This window comes from Sphaerodactylus townsendi, linkage group LG03 (assembly GCF_021028975.2).
Source record: "Sphaerodactylus townsendi isolate TG3544 linkage group LG03, MPM_Stown_v2.3, whole genome shotgun sequence".
NCBI classification, from domain to species: Eukaryota; Metazoa; Chordata; class Lepidosauria; order Squamata; family Sphaerodactylidae; genus Sphaerodactylus; species Sphaerodactylus townsendi.
Genome location: NC_059427.1, coordinates 71,478,208 through 71,499,390, shown reverse-complemented (window position 1 = coordinate 71,499,390; position 21,183 = coordinate 71,478,208). Strand labels below are relative to the sequence as shown.

Sequence of the window (21,183 nt, the reverse complement as noted above, 5' to 3'; positions counted from 1 at the left end):
ACCTCCACCAGTTCCACCAACATAATGGGATAGTTCAATGTACTGTCGAAGGCTTTCACGGCTGGAATCACTGGGGTGTTATGGGGTTTCCAGGCTGTATGGCTGTGTTCCAGTAGCATTTTCTCTTGATGTTTCATCTGCATTTGTGGCTGGCATCTTCGGAGGATCTGATGGTAGTAAAGCAAGTGGAGTATATATACCTGTGGAACGTCCAGGGTGGGAGAAAGGAACCATTTGCATTGGTTAAGTGTAAAGGGTACAATTAGTTGCTAATTGCACCCTTTACACTTGTTAAACCAATGCAAATGGTTCCTTTCTCCCACCCTGGACATTCCACAGGTATATATACTCCACTTGCTTTACTACCATCAGATCCTCTGAGGATGCCAGCCACAAATGCAGGCGAAACGTCAGGAGAAAATGCTCCTAGAACAGTCATACAGCCCGGAAACCCCATAACATCCCATAGAGGGATAGTTGTTTGTAGCTTCTAGCCCAGGGGTCTGCAACCTGCGGCTCTCCCGATGTTCGTGGACTACAATTCCCATCAGCCCCTGCCACCATAGTCAGGGGCTGGTGGGAATTGTAGTCCATGAACATCGGGAGAGCCGTAGGTTGCAGACCCCTGTCTAGACATTGGAAAAGCCAAGAATTATCACATTTTCATAAGAATTGGTATACTGGCAATTCTTAGATTAGGAACCAATTCTTAGGTTAGGAATCAATTTTTAAATTAGAAACCAAAGAGACACTTAGCAGTTACAACATATTTCTTATACCAATAGCCTGGTGCCTTTGAATAAGAGAATGAGGTAATTCTTGGCTTGCTGCATAACTACAAAATTATTTGCACAGCACCATTGTCGATTCATGTTTAAAGGAGCTAGAGTTTGGTTAGTGGGGATTCACCTACGGACTTACATTTCCTCAAACTATTTCCTTGTATTTACAGCTTACAGAGAAAAGTGTCCTTCAGGATGTCAGCTCAAACCAAAATTAAAGTAGAATATTCCTGTTATTACACTAGCTGTTTCTGATATAATTCCCCTCCAAAGAGGTAAGGCCCCTTCCACACATGCAGAGTAATGCACTTTCAATCCACTTTCAATGCACTTTGCAGATGGATTTTACTGTGCAGAATAGAAAAATCCACTTGCAAACAATTGTGAAAGTGGATTGAAAGTGCATTATTCTGCATGAGCGGAAGGAGCCTAAAACAATCCAACAAAAGATAGCTAACAGCTACTCTTTTAAACATTCTCTCTTTTCGCAACCTGCAGTCTCAAGGAGAAGGCCTGAGTCCTTCATCCACTGGGAAGGAAAGAAAGGCCACAGTGACTCAGCAATGCTGTTCACTTCCAATCGCAGATTTACAGGAGTGGACCTGCTGACATGCAGGAGGTGCTTCGGCAGTTCTTCAATAATGCAGTGAAAGGAAATGGCCCCTCACTCTCAAAGACAGTGCTGCTAACACATGCTGTCCTTTCCCTGTCATGAGGCAACAGGCTGACCATCTAAATGACAAGTCCATATAATGGAGCAATAGAATAAATGGAACTCGCTCAGTAGCTCTGCATTCAAATGCTCTTCCTACCTGTTCAGCTTCTACTTCTATAAACAGGGCATCTTGCTTCCCTGTGAATAACTTCATGTTTTAACAAGCTTTATAAGAAAATGGATCCCTTGGCCCTGAGTAGGCTGGGCACATGGCCATCACTTAATAGCTACTTGGTGTTCATTGCCAAGACATTCCAATATTCACTCCACATAAGCTCACTATCTACAGTTGCAAATGTTATGTTCCTCCGTAAGACAGCCAAGAACAAGACATATGGGGCTTTCTTTTAAGATTAGAAATGCCCCTTCCACTTCATGCCTACCCTGTTAGTTCCTGCCTGTCGGTACAGTAGATGGGAAAACTGTGAGGCCAGCACTGACTGGATTCACCTATGGATACTGTCCCAATAATTATCCACTTTTTCAAAAGATTTCTCTTGAATTTACAGAGGGAGCATTCCTATGTAGGGAGATGCCTCCGGCTAGTCACAGATTCTATTTTGTTTGAAAAACACAAAAAACATTCAAGACCTGTTATCTTGAACTGTGAATTTTCATGACAGGAGGGAAGAATCTCTCCCAGGAATGCAGGGAAAACTGTGTGGGGGCCAGTAGCTCACCTGGCAGGCGGAGATTGACCACTCTGTCAAACAGGTTGCGCTCAGCCGTCACACGATTCAGCACCTGATTTAACAGCTGTGGAGAGAGGAGATAAGATGGCAGAATGCTTAAAGGACAGTGTCGGCCCATTGACAAGGATGCCATATCTAGAGATGCACTCACCAGACTGAGCATGAATAAAGGAAGACTCTATCCGCAATTTCAGAAACATTCCAGTAAAAGGAGGTGAGATTTTGGACCCTGTGCTGTTACAGTGTGTACTCGGATAAGGGAAAGGACATAAACATGCTCTTCCAGAATCATTCCTTTCTTTATGCCTTAGAACTTTCCACTTTGCAGCTTTGAAACAGCACATGGGTGGGTCAGAGGCTGCCCATATCAGAGTGCACAATGTGGCCTGCTTGGTCCTCCTTAGATCACATGGCATGCCAGACACTGATCAGCAAGGCTGCGCAGGGAATCTGACAGGGCTCTGTGTGAAGCTGGGACAGTGATGGCAGACTTAAGCCTCCAACAGTAATAAGGGGGAAATTGGTCAGATTGCATCAGCTCACATCAAAGGCTGTGGCCAGTTTCACTGAAAAGCTCTTTGAAGGGAAAAGCAGCTATTCATTCCCAGAGCAGATGGTCTCCTGGGATGGGAAACGGCAGAAAACAGCAAGTCTTCTTAAGAAGTCAGATTTCAGTGTACACATAAACTAGAACAGTGGTTCTCAACCTGTGGGTCGAACAACCCTTTCACAGGGGTCGCCTAAGACTCTTTGCACCAGTGTTCTCCATCTGTAAAATGGGATAAATGTTAGGGTTGGGGGTCACCACAACATGAGGAACTGTATTAAAGGGTCGTGGCATTAGGAAGGTTGAGAACCACTGAACTAGAACCTCAGAACAAAGCTTGGGCAAGGCGTCCAATTTAAGAAAACTGAGACAAATGAGGAATTAACCAAAAATGTCATTGTCCCAGACAGCAATCTGAAGTTTCACCAAAAATGTGGCAGAATTTTGCAAGTGGGGGAAAAGGGAGGCGACACAACACAATGATCACTCTCCAGGTGAAACGTCAGGAGAGAATGCTGCTAGAACACGGCCATACAGCCTGGAAACCACACAGCACCTCACACTCCAAACAGTTGTACAAACTAATATGGTGGGAGTACAAGTACTTTAAATCAAAGATTTACTGCCTGTTACCCAGCATTCACCAGTGTTTGGGTTACTTTATTTACATATTACTGTTCATAGGTTATTTGGTGCAAAGCAAACCTATTCATATGATCAGTTTCTCCATAACGATTCAAACTGCGTTTCCAGATACATCAGATGCCATGCCCTGTACAACCATGCCTTGGTTCACGAGGAAGCTTTTTCCTCTTCATCCTGAGGCACTAGTATCTGCATCAAGGCATGTTGTTCCGCACAGCTTTTCATTCAGAAATCTGATGTCTGTAGAATTCCAGCAGAACCACCTGCATAACCATACAATCTTTTTCTGAGCAGCCTCCAGAAGCTGCACCCCTAAATCAGCTAGCCACTGTGGGCCTGCCAAACAATGCTGCTGTTTCTTCTTCTATGTCCAGTCATTGGTGAACAGGCTCTAGGCAACTCTTTTACTTCAAAAAGATAACATTCACTCTAAAATCACTGCTGACGCTGAAAGAAATGCAGCCTGGATGCGAAATCCTACATAATGTATAGAACTCCACTTTTGTACAATTCAAAACAACACATTTGGGCAGACTGTAAACCATTTTCTGAAGTATATAAAGACTGACTGTGCTTAGTCTTTGTCTACAGCGGCCACAGCTGGTCTGTATATGATCTCAGCGGGCAAAATCCAATTAACACAAGACAGATGAGCACTTTCTCCCTGCCCATTTCTTCTGCCAGCACTTTGAAAGCTGGTGGGATCTGCTGAACTGACAACATTTAACAAAGTTCTGCGGTTTTTCCCAACAGGGAGAGTGATTTATTCTGGTTTTGAAAAGTAAATACTATGAGGCAAAATGCATCTGACAGAAATAATTTAAGGGCACAAGCCTGGAGATAGGGATTGTTAGGCATATCATCAGAAAACATAGATGTGGCAAATTGTTTTGTTTATCAGTACCACTAAATGCATGGACATCTTCTATCACCAAAACACTGAGCTTGAGACATTTCACCGCATACGCATACTTTCCTGGTAAGTATTATCAGAGACTGGCAATACAGAAGTGGGGAAGGAAGGGAAGAACAAGCACACAATGTTGTCTGAATCAGTCCCAAGCCTGTTCATACTCATTTATGAGCCTTTTTTGGAAGAGGAAAAATAAATTCAGATTGATAATTTCAACTGTGGCAGAAAACCAGCTAAAGCAGTGTACACAGAGACAGTATGCTATGAAATGGTTGTCTCTGACATACCCCTATTCTAATGTTGTTCTGAAGAGACACGAATACCTGTGCAAGTCTCCTGAGTAACAGCTCCGATGAGGGGCGACTCCAGTCCAGGAAGATTTCAGGAGCCAGAGTGACAGTCATTTCCAGTACCCTGAGAAGGCTCACCGACAGGTCAAAACATGTTGCACACACCTTCAGCTGACGGCTGTCCACAAAATTTCTTTCCAAGCGCTCTGCAGCCTGCTGGATCTGCCCAGATCAAGAGAATGCAGATTAATATAAGATTCAGTGGGAAGCAGCAGCTATTCTTCTCTGGGCTTGTCACTACCCTCTGCCTTCTTGGTTTCACCTCTTACAGAAATTGGCTCAATCCCAGCAGTCAGCAGGAGCCCACATCTCACCCACCAAAAAGTCATTTACTCCTCCAGTTGTTCACCAGCTAGACAGAGACCTGCCCTTTCCAATTAGGTTCATTCAGGATCCACAGTTTTACCTCCTGAATCATGCCAATGAACTCCGAAAAGGCCCAGTTCAGTTGGTTAAGGACACTGTTGAGGAAGCTAGGTGCCATTTCACGGTCACTGCACAGGAGGTCTGCCATGTGTCGCTGCAGCAAGGTGGAAGGGCAAGGCTCTGAAAGGAAACAGCAGCAGCTTTTAGAGTGGCTATATAGTTAGAGGGGTCTGGAGTGCTGCAGCCAGGGGCAAACCTGACTTACCACAACTGAGTACGAAAACGGGAAACAGCACACACATCTTCCATTCTTCACAGATCTGTGTCTCCCCACCCCCACCCCCACACACACTTCAGCACCATTCCATCTCTAAAAACCACAAGGAATTCTTTGCACCTCTTTCCACAGGGGTCATCTTTACAATAAGCAGATATGGCAGGTGCCCTTCAAGGCTAGCTTTCGCATAAGACTATTCTGAGCTTATCCCATCACTATGGCCTGCAGCACTCTGCCATAATGCTAACCTGAATTAGCCAGGCTGCAGCCGTGCACATTTGCTGTCTCGCTGCAAATCAGAGGTTGTGCCCTGTAGCTGAGTTCCAGACAAGCTTCCCTCACCCTCATCTCCACAAGGCCCTAGGTCAGCTCAATACTAATCTCTTCTGAAAGCAGCATCACAACAGCTTCGCAGCAGGGTATCGACACCAAAACAGCAATCTCTGCCGCTCTCAGGATTCATACGTATCTGCCCAGCTCCAATCAGAGTGATAAAGTTACATGGCAGCCTACTCCCAACATCCAGAGATCAGGCCTGCAGCAGCTGTGGATATTAAAGCAGGCTTGTGGCTGTCTGAAGGAATCCTCCCCAAATCACCAGGGGGAAGGGGAACAGAAAGGTACCTATAGGAAATCTGCTAGCTCTCATCACCAAGAAGTGCTCCTCAGTACAAACAAGGGACAGTTATTTTCTGATCTCCCTTCCCATCCCAAACACTTCCATTGAAAGCAAACAGGAATAAGAGAGCCTGATGTCACAACGGAGAGCTTTGACACAGCAGCAAATGAAGTTTGCTAATATTGCCAAGACTGCAGAAACAACTAAGGAGGGTTCTGAGATGCATCAATGGCAGCCCATCTCAGCCCTGCTACCCATTGCTTTTCCCCCCTTGCCTTGTTAAAAATATTTAGAAGTGATCAGAAAAATGCCTGAAAGCCTGTGCAACTTTGGAACATGCTAATTATCAGATAGGAAGTGAGACACATCTGTTGAGCCCAGTTGTCTCAGGGTTCACTTCTGAGACTCATCTCTGACCATTTTATAGCAGTGTCCCCACCACCTGCCACCATTTTTCCATCATCACAGATGACTTATGGAGACTCCATAGGATTTTCAAGGAGAGAGACATTCAGAGATGATTGGCCATTGCTTCCGTCTGCACAGAAACCCTGGTCCTCCTTGGTGGGCTCCTATCTAAGTACGAAACACGGCTGACTCTGCTTAGCCTCTGAGATCCGCTGAGATCAGGCTAGCCTGGGCTATCCAGGTCAGGGCGTTTTAAAAATGAACACAGAGAAAAACAGTGTTGGAGAAGCATTCTTGCCCTACAGAATGATCTGCGAATCTTGGTGATATATGATTATTATTTTTCTTTACAAATAAATGCTCTCAAAAGTTAAAATTTCAAAAGCTGTTTCTGGCCTTTTTCGATAGGAAGAAATGCTGAAAATCTACAAATGTTTTTCGAACACAGGAGGCCACTTCATCCTGATGATTCACTACCAGCTTCAGTTTGGGTGCTACCAAACTTTCTGCCAAATGAGGCTCACAAAATTTTACACATATTAGGGAATAGTTGGAAGGCTCACAGTTGTGATGGCAAGCTGTAGGAATTCTGCCACCAGCTACAGACAGTGATACCTATACCCAGGTTGGGAAAATTAGCCAATAAAAAAGATTAGCTGCTGCTCTCAGTGCCAGTAGCGATATTTAGGAAGAGAGGACTTTGCAGGAAGGTCTGTTGAGTGCTCTGCTCACTGAACAGCAAGACTTATCATCATCACTAGTTGTGAAAGATTCCAGAAGGCAGCAGATGGATTAAAAATTGTTCTTTAATAAACTGTTGTTGAAGGTCTGAAGATTATTCTAACTACCAGACCCCCTTAACCGACAGAACTCATCTAGTAAGCGCCAGTCAATGCCTTGGGCACACAATGTAAAGAATCCTTGTTATCTCCGAGGCAGAAGGGTGGACTGGACTCCAAATTCAGAAACCCCTCAAGGCAGTAACCCGGATATATGTGAAGAAACAATCTCTCACCAACTGCAGCAAGCAAGTCCTTTCCCCCTTGAGTGTTCTCCATTCCTTCCCTGCAGCAGAACAGAGGTGGGGGAGGGGCCTGGCCACTCCTGGGCAACATCCCAAGGACAGCTAGTGGACAGGCTTCTTTCAATTAACCTGGTATTAATTATTCATTCAAGTGCACCTTAAAATAGAAGAGAGCAGGATCACTAGCCTGTGCCCTCCCTCAGATCTTTTGATGCCAAGTGCAAAAATAATTGGTAGTTAGACAGGACCTTGCCGACACCTAGAAAAAAATGAAGCAATGCCACACTGACCCCAGAGACATCCCAAGGTAACTTTTGGGACCACAAACACCACAGGGATGGAATGTCATAATAATCTCGGCTTCATGCTTGGTTCAGGACTGCGGGATGGCATCTTTTCTTGGCAGGCTGCCATCTGCTAATTTTTCCTGTTCCTCAGCTTCTTCCATCCTCTCCTTCCACCCTCACTTCCATGTTCACTGAAGGAGACTTTTAAGAAAAAGTGGGGATTTATTTGTTTACAAAAAATGTAAACCCCACCTCATACCCGCATCTCTAGGTGGCTTACACAGGTTAAAAACAATTAAAAGCCACAATAAAGCTGCATAAGTAAAACATAAGAACTAAAACAACAATTAAAATAACATAAAAGTAACACCAACCCTCACTCCCCCACCCCCTAGACCAGCAGTTATAAAAGGGGATTCCAGGGAGGCTAAGCAAATGCCTGGGTGAAAAGGAAGGTCTTTGTCATATATCTAAACACATAAATGCCACAGGGCTGTTTGTTGAGTCCTTTATTGTTCACCCTTTATACATATGATTGTACCCCTGTCTATCATAGTAACACTATTATCAAATTTGCAGATGACACAATGGTGGTGGGGCTTATCTCTGGAGGGGATGAGTCTGCCTACCGGGGTGAGGTGGATCGGTTGCTCTTGTGGTGCAGGGAAAATAATAGTAGTAGACTATAGAAGGAATAGCTCAGAAATTCAGCCCTCGGTTATAAATGGGGATCAACTAGAGCAGGTGGCCAGTTTTAAGTTTCTGGGTGTTATGATTAAAGAGGACTTGACCTGGGGCATTCAGATTGCCGTGATGGTTAGGAAGGCCCAGCAGAGACTGTATTACCTGAGACTTTTAAGGAAGCAACAACTGAATGAAAAACTGCTGGTGACCTTCGCCAGTTGCCCCGTGGCAGATAGGAAGGCGCTCCAAAGGGTGATCACTACTGCCCAGAGGATTATTGGCTGCCCTCTTCCCTCTTTGGAAGAACTTTGAAATTCCTGCTGCCTAAAGAAAGTTCAGAATATTCTGAAGGACCCGTCTCATCCGGCATACTTTCTTTTTGAAATGTTACCATCTGGCAGACGATATAGGATTATAAAAATAAGGACAAACAGGCTTAGAGACAGCTTCTATTCTAGAACTGTGGCTATGCTGAATTCCATGGTTTCGTGTTGATGTGTTTGGGGCTGTGTAGTGATGGTTGGAGGAAGGGGAATGTGAGGATGGGGTGTGAGGTCTGAAATAGTGTGCATCGGGGAATGCTTGTAAATTTCGTTGTGTGTGAACAATTACAATAAATGCTTCTTATCTTATCTAAAGGGTCAGTCCATGGTGGATCTCCAAGGGGAGAGTATTCCAAAGCCTGAGAGCAAGCCTGAGAGCATGCCCCTACCCTCCACACCTCGGCAGAGGGCGGTACTACCAGGAGTGTCTCCCATGTGACCCCAGTGCCCGGACAGGTACATACAGGCACAGGCACTCCTTTAGGTAAGCAGGTCCCAAGTCATTTAGGAGTTTGTACATCAATTTCAACACCTTGAATTGGGCCTAGGAGTGAACTGGGAGCCACTGAAGTTCCTTAAGGACTGGAATGATGTGCATCCGACATGATGTATCAGATAACAGCCTAGCTGCCACATGCTGCACCAATTCCAGCTTCCAAGCTATCTTCAAGGGCAGCCCCACATACAGCATGTTACAGTAGTCCAATTGAGAGGTTATCAGGGCATGTAAAACTGTGGTCAGGTCCCCTTTGTACAAAAACAGGCAGAGGTGGCAAACCAGACAGAGCTGCTGGAAGACCTTCATGGCCCCGTCATCACCTGAAGATCAAAGGACAGCAATGAATCCAGGAGCACCCCCAAATTTCACACCTGATCCTTCTGGACAACACAACCACATCCAGAATTGGGTGTCCCATGATCTCACAGACTAGGCAGTCAAGAACATAGAGAACTTCCATCTTGTCTGGACTCAGTCTCATTTTGTTGGTTCTCATCCAACCCATAACTGCTTCCAGGCAGTAGTCTAGCACACAGAGCTCTTCTCCTAACTCTGATGAAATGGAGAGACAGAGCTCAGTGTCATCTACAAATTGATGACACTTGACTCCAAATCCCCTGATGATCTCACCCAGTGGCTTCATGTGGATGTTAAATAGCATAAGGGGCAGGACTGAGCCTGGGGAACCCCATAAGGGAGCTCCAGAACTGCAAGCACAAGTCCCCAGTGCTATCTTCTGGAACGGACCCCAAAGTTAGGAGGAGAACCACTGTAACACAGTGTCCCACAACTCCATTCCCCAAAGCCAGTCCAGCAAAATTCCATGGTCTATGGCAGGGGTCTTCAAACTATGGCCCTCCCGATGTTCATGGACTACAATTCCCATCAACTCCTGCCAGCATGGCCAAGTGGTAGGGCTCATGAGAACTGTAGTCTATAAACATCTGGAGGGCCTTAGTTGGAAGACCCCTGGTCTATGGTATCAAAAGCTGTTGAGAGATCATAGAGATGCAGCATGGTAATATCCCCCCATCACTCCTGATAAAGGTCATCTATGAGGATGACTAAGACTGTTTCTGTACCGTCACCATGCCTGAAACCAGTTTGATACGGGTCTAGAAAATTAGTTTCTTCTAAGTAAGCTTGAAGTTGAGCCACCACCATTGTCTATAGGACTTTGCCCAAAAATGAGATGTTGGCCACCGGGTGATAATTGCTCAGCACCATAGGTTCCAAAAAGATAGTAGACCCCTTCAAAAAGATGGCAGACCACCATCTCTTTCAGAAGCGCTAGCACTACCCCCTCCATCAAAGATTAATTCACCACCCTCCTAAACCCACTGGGCCAGCCCTTGCCCCCAGCTAGCTTTTATCATCCAGGATCAACAAGGGTCGAGGGGACAAGCAGTAGGCCGCATCCCTGCAAGCAACTTGTCCACATTCTTGGACCTCAAAAAATCTTCTTCACCACTGCCACTGGCATTTGGTAGGCCTGATAATGGGCTCTCACCATTGTCTGGTCAGTTCCACAATGCGATTTCTGCCACCTGTGCTCACGCCCCTCCTGTTTCATTGCCCTCAGATTCCCAGTATACCATGGGGTCCAGAGGGCTCTGCCAGCAGGGCAAGGGTGCTCAGGAGCGATCATATCAATGGCCCTTCTGATCTTACCATTCCAAAGGGAGGTTAGGGCCTCAACAGGAGTGCTGGCCATGTCTCCAGGAGAATCCCCCAGAGCTCTCAGAAATCCTTGGGATTCCATCCTCTTCTGGGGCGGACCATCTCCCACCCCTGCAGAGGGAGAATGACATCTGAAGCCCAAAGTTCACCAAGTAATTATCCATCTATGACAAAGGACAGATCTTATGACCCCCAACTAGCAGATCACTTCCAACCCGTCCCGTCTAGAGTGTGTCCAGCTGAATGTGTTGAGCCAGAAACAAACTGAGACAACTGCATGGTTGCCATGAGATCCCAAGTTGGACCATCAGAGGCATCCTTGACATGGAGGTAGAAATCCCCCAGAACTACTGTACTCAGAGCCTCCAATGCTACCTCCAACACTGCCTGCATCAGTTTAGACAGGCAGGCAGCTGGGTAAAGGCGTGAGCAGTACACCAGCCACAGTCTCAACTTGTCTCTCTGACCAAGCACTACGAACAAGCTCTCTACACCAGGGCGGGAGGGTCATCTGGTGAGTCTGATGGAATCTCTATTGACTACAGCAACTCCCCTACCCTGCCCCACCAGCCTAGACTGGTGCTGCACACAGTAATCCAGGAAGTTGAGTTGGGTAAGCGCCAGGCCCCCCAGCTAACCCACAGAGACCTCTGTGAAGCAGACTAGGCTGACCCATCATCCCAGGTCAAGTTCTGGATGAGGACAGATTCATTTTAGACTGACCTGGCATTCACAAGCAGCACTACCAGGAAGACATGCACTCCCACTGTTCCACGGTTGGGGGGCAGAGTGGAAGGGGTGATAGCACACAAACATCTAGGACCCCTTCTTTGCAAGCTATCTCTCTGCATCCTAACACCATAGTGGCCCCTGCCCATCAGTACTGGAATATGGTCCACCCAGCCTCCCCTCTTCCACGTCCAGCTGCAGATGGGAAAAAAATCAACAAGAAAGGAACAGTAGAAATCACAGCCACAAAGGGGAAATAGCTATGGAGAGCACATGAACAACGAAACAGCAGCTACACACACATACACTGTGCACGCATAATGCACCCTTCAACCAAAGGCAGATACACACACATCCACCCACCCTGAGGCACATTTGGCAGGTTACCAGCATGAATCTTTCTGATGGTTCTTGAGACAATCACTTGGTCTGCCCAAACTTATCCCCTTTTACCTCCCTACCCCAGTTTCCAGAGCTGAACCCCACTTACAGTAGGAATGACAGAACTGGACCTGCCTGCACTCCAAGGGTGGGAGGGGAAAAGGCTCTGCTAAAGGGCTAAAAACTATTACACCACCATACAAAGGGAAGACAACAGGAAACTTACTCTGGAAACTAGCAACAGAGAGATCTCCTGGGCCCAAGAAATAAAGAAACAAACAGAGCAACATTAAATAAAGATGCAAATATTCTTAAGCAGGGTCTACCGGGGGTACTGCAGAGCTATAAGTTTAGGTGTTTTCTACTTTTATTATGTGATCTCTCAGAGAGGACACAGACAGGGCTAACTGATAACCTGACATCTGTTAAGAAACCCAGAGGACATGAGCTGATAAAAAATAACAGTGGCGTTTTCCGGACAGACATAATATCCTGGGGGAAAACCGGGATCATACATACCAGGATGTTTCTATCTCGGTTTCTCCCTCCACACAGCTGCCCATTATCACGTTCAGACCGGGAGGAAGAACTCCAGGTGATTACGCTTGGCCCCCAGTTTAGTTTCATTTTCCACAGCATTGTTTCCGCACATGCGTGAACAGTCCCGTTTTTCCGATGTTCTGATTGGTCGCAGCTGTGGGGTGGGGAGAGCTGGCGGCAAGGTGGGAAAAATAAACTGGTCCATCTCTTGAGGTGTTTGCATGGGAGCAGGAGTGGCACATTTTTTTTTAAAAAAGAACCACCAAATTATTGTTTTTAAAGCCGCAGGATAAAGGAAATCTCACGGGGCAGGCCTGAGTTAGACCCGGAAGCCATGCGGAAGTCATGGCTGAACCGGGATGTTTCACCACCATATCCCAGGATATATGGTCCGTGTGGAAAATGCCAGTGTATGCAAAACCATTTTCTTCAGTAGTTCAAAAGCTCCTGCCTAATACACAAGCATACTTTGTGAGTGCAGTTAAGTCTGCTTGCCACCTCCATCGCTTCTTACTCTTCCAATGTTCTTCCTCCCCATCATAAAAAAACCCATTCACTTGGGTCCAGTGATTCTTAATGAGTGATTCTCTGAGCCTGGAACAGTAGTTTTGAGGTCCTCTTACTCTCCCAGTAACAGAGAATAACCTTTGCTATTTCCTTTCTGAATGTTCCAAAGGATAGCCCAAAGCTCCCCCAACAGACTGTAACTGAAGTCTTACAGAGCTCCCTACTGTGCAGAATAAAGAAAGCCCTGAGCACTGCAGTAGCACCAAGAGACTAGCCTGATTCCAAACCATGGCCAAATGCAATGGGTGATCACATGCCTCAAAGAGCCTAAGATTCACAGAAGAAAAAGAGGAGACTGGACTAACATATATTAACAACCCACTACTGAAGATTTATATGCCAGGTTTTAGACAGACAAAGGCTGACAACTCAAGAAAGGCCAACAGGGACCAACAAAGGACCATTTCTCGGTCACTGACATAACTGTATTATCGACAGTGTTTAGGATATGTACAACAATTTCCACTGATTTTGAAAGGTGCAGCCTGAAACTCAGGCCTTGTGTTTTTAACTCTTCCTTGTGTACACTAGATAATAAATACATTTATTTTGATTTAGATTTTATAGTTTTCAGCTCAACCTCTTTGGTTACCATTGCATTTCTTCATGAAGAAAGGAGGCCCCTCACTGTTTTCTACTCTGCTCATCTGTTACTGCATTGGAAATCAGTCTCTATCCCTTCACAGTTGAATGACTTTACTCTATGCCAGATTGGAAGAGAACTCCATCCTCCAAAGGAGTCACACACCTCAGCCAGTCAGGGATCCAGACAACATAGTCCTAATTGGTTTCCACTGGGACCTCTTCATCTGCCTTATATTCCAATTTCCAGCAGTAATACAGACAAATACTCAGTGATACCAGTTAACATGCCACTTACTGCATCACACAGACCCATCCGCTACAATTGCAAAGAAATGTCTCCCCTTCTATTAACCCGCAACCCACTCACTCTGCAAACTGGGGAGATTCACATCCTCGGGCTTGGTTTTCAGCAGATGAGGAAGTCGTGTGTACCTATATCCAAATCCACAGCCCTACAGGAAGAGGGGAAAAAAACCAGGCTCTATAACACACCTCATATTATCTTTCACAGGGAACAGTAAGACACTGTCACAAGAGCTGTATGAGAAATATTAGACAGTGGGTTAAAGCAGAAATCATGCAGAGAACGGGCACTGGGTTTAAAAAAGCAGATTAGAAATTCTAAACAAAATGAGAATACAAAAGGAAAACCTATCCTTACCCGCCACAGTCGCACAAGGATCCAGTTGGTCTGGGCCCAGGGCCTTTGCTCATAGGGGGCCAGCAAGTTCTTCATCATGGATATTCGCCTGCCATAGCAACACAACAGGTCAACACCATGAGATGGATATATGCCAAAGCTGAACAGGGGAACAGATTCCGAGACAAGATGTTTAGCTCACTTGAGAGGGGAAATATTGTGGGAAAGGTGAGGACCCAGGTGAAGGAGCAGTCAGAGAAAATAAATTTGAGAATCATGCCTGATTCAGGGAAAGAAAAGCAAAGGAACATGTTGTCATACATCAACCAAGAAACCAAGAACTTACTGCTCTTCTGGGATCCTCTCAACAGCACGGAGAGAGTGGGGGTAGCAAACATAGCTGGCCAGCGCTTGCATCAGGGAGTCCCTGATATCTGATTATGGAAAAGAGACAGAAGTATTAGCAAACAAAATAGCAACACAGATTTCCAGAGATTGTGAAGCAATTGTTTACTCCAGAAATGGGAGGCAGACAAACAGCCAAGATAAAGGGGCAAGATAAACAGCTGACAGAACAAGGTAGTTATCATGTCCCCCTTCAATGAGTTTGGCTACGAGAGAAATTAAAATAAACAGCCCCTTAGTATTCTACAAACCTCAACTGGAAATCAGAGAGGAATGAGTACAGTGAGTTAAGTCTGCAACATGGATAGTTAAAATAGCACTTTTATAGGACATGAGATGTCTTACCAGTGCCCACAATCCGTGGATCAGCAAAGTGCTTTGCTAAAATGGCAGCAAGGCGCATCAAAGTCTCTTCATATCCTGAAAAGATTCCAAATATGAAAATCACTAAACACACAGAGAAATTTCACAAGACTGACTACTTTTATCAGGACCAAGTTTTATAATCAGCTGCTACATTTTAAAAACATTAAAAAAGATTTTGAGAAGACATGAAAATATGAACCAAGTAAAGCTTACGGGGCAACTCTGACAGCAGTTTCCAGGTTGTCAGTTCATATTTAGAACTTAAGCAGAAACAGATGAAATTCTCTTAAATGCAAAAGTACTTTTCACCACTTTAATAGGGGGAAAGTGATCGTACAAACTCAAAGCAGCTATGCAGACTGGGATACAGATATGAAAGCTAAATAGGGGAATGGCAGAAAAATGGGGGGATGGGTTTTTTGAAGGACTTTTCAGGGCAGCAAAAACTAAATGTGTGCTAAAGCAGCAGAGGGTGCAGCAAATTTGCAATTCTGTATCTCTAGCACCCAGTATATTTGAAAAATAATTTAAAAAACAATAAGCATGCTGAATAATCAAATTTTATATGTAACCTACACCAAAAATAGTGCATTTTATTTTGCTAAAGCAGTAAAATAAGTTTAAGTTTGATAAGAAAGTAAATGTTGCATATATTCCAAAACTTTTTCAACAGTTTAATTCTGTTGGAAATGAAAAACATGCTTTAAACATCTCTGAATATTTTACATCTTTTAGATTGGACAGATCCCCTTCTCTATGATGGATGTTGGGGACATGCAGGGAATCAGTGCAGTAGTAGCAGATCCATACATATTTGCTGTAAGATTAGAATGAGAAGTACAATTTTTCCCCTTCTTTTGAACTGGAAGGAGTAATTTCTAATGGGAAACTTTACAAAGGAACAAAGAGTTGCACAGTAAGGCAGAAGTATTTCCCGGCACTTTGCAACTGTGAGAGGTCAAGGGACTTGTAGCTCATCTTGGACTTGCAGAAATATTCACCAAACACCAGCTGACTGGTGTTCCTAAAGACAGCTGCCAGCTTGCCACTTTAAATCCAGGCATTTAGGCATATAGGATAAAACAGCACCACAAAAATTAATAGATTTTTGGCTTGGCTCAGATGTAATGCCAAATCGTATTTGGTTTTTTAATTTAATATATTTGTTCCAAAATTATCAGTCATAATATCTTCTAAGATGGCCTTCAACTTAAAGAAAACAATATAAAACTGCTAAAGGCTAACCATAAAATAACAATACAATATAAAACAGCGCTTAAGCAAACCCAAAGAACTATTTAAAAATTAAAATAACTGCAGCAAACTTGAGAAACTTTTACAAATGTGTGAACAGCACTAAAATAAATAATTATGGCAGGAGATACTGAAATTAATATAGCATAAACCTAAATATAGGTTTTGATACATTGCTATAGTGTGATCTTTTCCCTACAGGGGCTTTCATACTGCTTACAGGCTGGTTAGCAGATACATATGCATGTGCTTACATTTGTCTGTCTTCTTGTTTATGTGTTGATCCTCTGATATATGACAGTTACACCATGTTATTAAATGGAACACTTTGCATCTTATTACTGGTATTTTTTTCACTGGACAGTAGCTTGGGTATAGTAGGTATTCTTTTGGTTTTAGTACATTAAGTCATTTTCAAAAATACAGGTGTGTGCTAAGACAGCAGGAGATGATGTTCATAACCCCTTTCATTTCATATTTCATATTTCATTTTCATATTTCATTTCATAAGAATATTATAAGAATACTTATACTTATCAAATCAGAACTTGAATAACAGCCTTATTTTCCCCTGATTACACTTTAAATCATCAAATGAGAATTCACTACTAACAGTTATCTACTGGTGTACCCTACTTCTAGCACAAGTTTACCCTTTCCGTCCTCTAGTCATTGCATGAGTAAAGGAGAAACAGCATAAAAGAAAAATCCAATGGTGAAATATTTGAACAAATTATCTTAACATTGTATGGGCAAGAAAAGAAAGAACCACCAATAAAACAAAAGGTAATTTTCTGCTTTTTGACACTTTTACCCAAGGAATGAACCAAAGAATTTTTACAAAGTAAAAAAAATCACACTGAAGTTCTTATTACTGAATCTCTTCAAAAGTGAACTCAGTGTAATTACTGTGAGAATGTAAAAAACAACTTGGTCACATACTCTTATCAATATAACTGAACAGTATGCTGGGTGCGTCCCAAAAGATATCATCAAGAGAAAGACAGGTGCTGGTTTCTTCGTCTGCCTTCAAAGGAATAAGCCTCATGTGTTTCTCTTGTTTCAAATGACCTCCAATGATGAACTTGCAATCTGTTTTGCTTGACCACTTTCATTCAAACTTTCCTTCATGCTCCCTTTTATACTAGAACACTTTGCTCTTGTTTGCTCTATAACCATGAACTAGGAGAGCTGGGCAAGAAAGATGCACAAAAACAGGGTGGGAGGGGACATCAAACAACCCTTATTGTCTGCCTCCAAAACTGTTCCAGGCAACAACTAAAAGGAATGATGGCAACAGATATGGTAACAGAAACAGCAGGAGGAATTTTGGCACAAAGGACTGGGGGGAGATGTTTCAAGAGCTCCATGGTAGGAGGTGAAAGGTCAACAGGAAGAGGTGGAAGAGGCAAACAGACTCTCCTTCCACTCACTGTATCTTGTCCCATCACACATTTTTGTGACCCCCCCCCTTTTTTTTGTTATAAAATCTAAGAGTTAACATGTGAAGCTGCTTAAGAAATTAGTTTTATGTTATCCTGAAACACTATGATGATGTGGATGACAAAATAGTACAGGAAGTCTGTGAGAGGCAAGGTAGGTACCAAAGCAGCAATGTTTTCATTGACTGCAGACTATAGAGTGAAGTAATGCTCATCCAGCATGCACCGTTATCAAAAAATTTAAAGCCTCTGGAAACCAGAGCCTCTGGAACTCTGCAGTTCTGGCACTGAGAGGGTAGGATACCTGCGTAAGTAAGTTAACACTACCAGGGTTTATAAGAGAGAAATGCAATGCCCCCAAGCACTGGAGTATTTTGTCAGCTCAGTCTGCAGTTTGAAAACATACTTTAACATACATAAAAGCAAGTTTTTATGTAAAAGCTAAGATTCTCGGCAATATCAGGTTTCGTGTGTGCTTTTTTTTTGATCTTGTGTTCAGGTTTCTACATGCAAAATGTACAGAAGGCCCTGGTTAGAGACCCTCTCCAGCTCCCTCCTCCTCACCTGGAAGGTCCTCCATGCTATTGACAGGACTGAAGTAGTTCTTGAGAGCACTGTAGCTATTCATAACCACACTCAGATAAAATTCTGGCATAAATGCAAAGAGCGAGCCAATCCTGTCTCCATGTTCAATAGTGCGGACGCACACCCGCAGCAACCAGTATATATCTTGCATCTTCTCCTGTAAAGGAGCAGTTCCTAGTCAGTTTGTTATCACAGATGGAAGAAAAGGATAAGCATATGTAAGGGATTAGAACACTACCACAGAGACAAATGATGCCAAAATGTCACCCTACATTCAAGTGTTATGTAAACTCTAAAGAAAAAAAATGGGATACAAAAATTCTGCTTTGCACTCTCAAAGCCATACACATAATACCTTAAAATATGAAGTTACTATTGCAAGAAAATAAACCCTGAACTTTCACAAAGCTGCATGAAGATGACCTCACACACTAACTTCTTCCCATTCTAAGTGTGGAAGTCCAGGAAAAAATGCAGACTTGACATGTCGAATTGGCATCCAGGGTAACTAAAAGAACTTTGTTCACCTTATAATAGTATTTCACAGAGTATTTCACCTATTTCTAAATCTCCTCATCTGGCATATTATGGATCAGAGAAAGAGAGCAGAATATTATTTTCACATTACACAATGGAGCTAAGGGGAACCTACCATATTACGCAGAAGAAAAATGTGATATTTCAGTAAGAGTGGGAATTCTCCAACAAAACAGAGTAACCTGCAATTACTGATATTTAAAAAGCCTTAACTTTCTATATTGATAGACTATTTCTTCAGGTCGCTACATGATGTAGTCTGATATCTTCAAGAAAACAAATCAATAATAAAATGATTGTCAAAGAGCATCTATCAAGTTATCACAGAGAGACGGAAAGAGAGAAATATGCACATGATATGTTAGTTCAGCAGTAAATTTTATGGACAGAAAAAAGACAATGCATTAAGACTAGTTATTACTAATATGGTTATTAGTATGCTATACTCCTTAAGCATAACTTGAGCCTAGCCAGGTCAGAAATCTATTCCAAGATTGTACCAAAATAAACTTCTTTTTTTATATATCAAAACAAACTTTTTTTTATTTTGGCAGATAAATTCAGTACTAAAATGCAGACTTGCTCCATAATAAAAAGCTGCTTTGCTATGCAGAAATATGGCACATGAGATATGGGATGTAATGATGCAGTTCCACTCAGCATGGACTAAGCCATAGCTGAAATAGCAGGCTCAGACTATAGTGCCTATGAAGAGTCTCACTTAAGGCTGACCCTGCTATTTCAGCTATGGCTTAGTTCTTGTTGAGTGGAACTGCATCATTACATCCTGCATCTCATGTGCCATACTTCTGTGCCGTGTGTGTGTGTGTGTGTGTGTGTGTGTGTTTATATATTTATATATATTTATATATATATTATTTTCCCTCTCACCTTTGAATAAATAGTAACATTGATCCAAGCAAGACGCCGACTCAGGTGATTAAGCTTCTCAGAAAAAACCTTCTGACTCTTCACTAGCTCATCATAGATATCTCTTCTCTGTGTTAAAGATAGAAGGGGGATTAGGAGAAAAGATATCAATCTTCTTCTACTTTCTGAAGCATGAACACAGAAAACCGTGGTATTCATGCAGGCCTATTCACAATAATAGGCTTTCTGGTTACAGCTGAAAAATAACATAGACTGCCAAAAGCCACTGTTAATTTTTCAATAACATAATCCTTGCACAGAGTTAGGGAAGATCATGACTAAGATACTAATGGTACCCCATGCAGACTACGGAGAGCTACAGCTTACACAGTTTTTTTTTCACAACCATCATTAACACCTCAATTAGGGGCACTGCTGGCACTAATGCCACAAAAAATACAAAACCCACAGGTGCACAGGCTGAGCTGGATCTGACAATCACATATAACAGAAGCTAACAGATGCAAAACGAGTCATAGGAGAAGAGTACAATGAGGTGCGAACTGACCCAAAACCATGACTCTCCTTCCCTTTGCACACTTTGCCCAAGTCTATATATCTCACATCATGGAAGGAGGTAACTCCGTTGACTATTTCCATAATTTGACCCCCACCAAAACACTATAACTGATCCTTAGATTTACAGCCAAGCTACTTGTTCCAGTACATAGTACAAACATGGGTCTCTGTCTTTTTCTCCTACCTCAGCTATCAGCAGTAGCTACGATGCATGCACATGGGGGTAGAAGCTGCCTTGAATCATGAGAAAAGGCAGGATAGAAATGTTGTAAACACAAAAGACTTCTATCAGGGAAACAGCATGGTGGAGAAGGGTTAACCACTCCTCTTTCCTTTAGTGGTGTAGCCCTGATCCAAATCCGCCCCCTATTTGCTTTTCAATTATAGATTCAATCACAATATTGGGTAGTTTGGGCCTTAGGTTTACAGGTTCTGATCTGAATTTTCTCTAATATAAAAACTATAACTGAAATTTTAAAAGGAAGCTATGTTCCAGAGAAATAAATAAAAGGCTCATTCTATCCCTCCCATTCTCGCTTCTCAGCCAGTCTTCAGGAAACAAGCACTAGTGAGAGGAGTGGGGCTTGGAACAGTAGTTAAATGGTCTCCAGGAGAACAGCAGCACATGAACAACAGGAGGCCTCCTTACCCTCTTCGGGCATCGGCTCATCTTTTCTTCAGTGTCTTTCAGTGCCAAAGCATACTCATTCACATCATCGGAAACACCTACCATCTGAAACACAAGTATTTCCATTCACATTATAACACATATGTAAGAAAAACTTGGCAGATGTAGTACTCTATAAGTAGTCAGTTTCTCCCACCAGTCGCCTAATTGCAGCCAGTGTGAAATTTACCCTAACACCCCCCCCTCCCCCCCAAGGCAGAACCA

General features: G+C 43.3%; 1 protein-coding gene across 2 annotated transcripts in view; it reads right to left on the bottom strand.

Annotated features, from left to right (window-relative positions):
* Positions 1–21,183, bottom strand: part of RNF123 (ring finger protein 123) — a 110,150-nt gene that overhangs the window by 46,763 nt on the left and 42,204 nt on the right. Inside the window, exons 25-35 of one of the 2 annotated variants that reach the window (XM_048492196.1) lie at positions 20,941–21,024; positions 19,734–19,841; positions 18,285–18,462; positions 15,004–15,078; positions 14,600–14,687; positions 14,275–14,362; positions 13,981–14,065; positions 12,148–12,174; positions 5,051–5,190; positions 4,618–4,806; positions 2,178–2,253 (exon numbers count right to left, since the gene is read on the bottom strand). In XM_048492196.1, coding sequence (XP_048348153.1) covers positions 2,178–2,253; positions 4,618–4,806; positions 5,051–5,190; positions 12,148–12,174; positions 13,981–14,065; positions 14,275–14,362; positions 14,600–14,687; positions 15,004–15,078; positions 18,285–18,462; positions 19,734–19,841; positions 20,941–21,024 — 1,138 coding nt within the window. The remainder of the gene's footprint in view (positions 1–2,177; positions 2,254–4,617; positions 4,807–5,050; positions 5,191–12,147; positions 12,175–13,980; positions 14,066–14,274; positions 14,363–14,599; positions 14,688–15,003; positions 15,079–18,284; positions 18,463–19,733; positions 19,842–20,940; positions 21,025–21,183) is intronic. The other variant, XM_048492197.1, reaches the window with a different exon arrangement.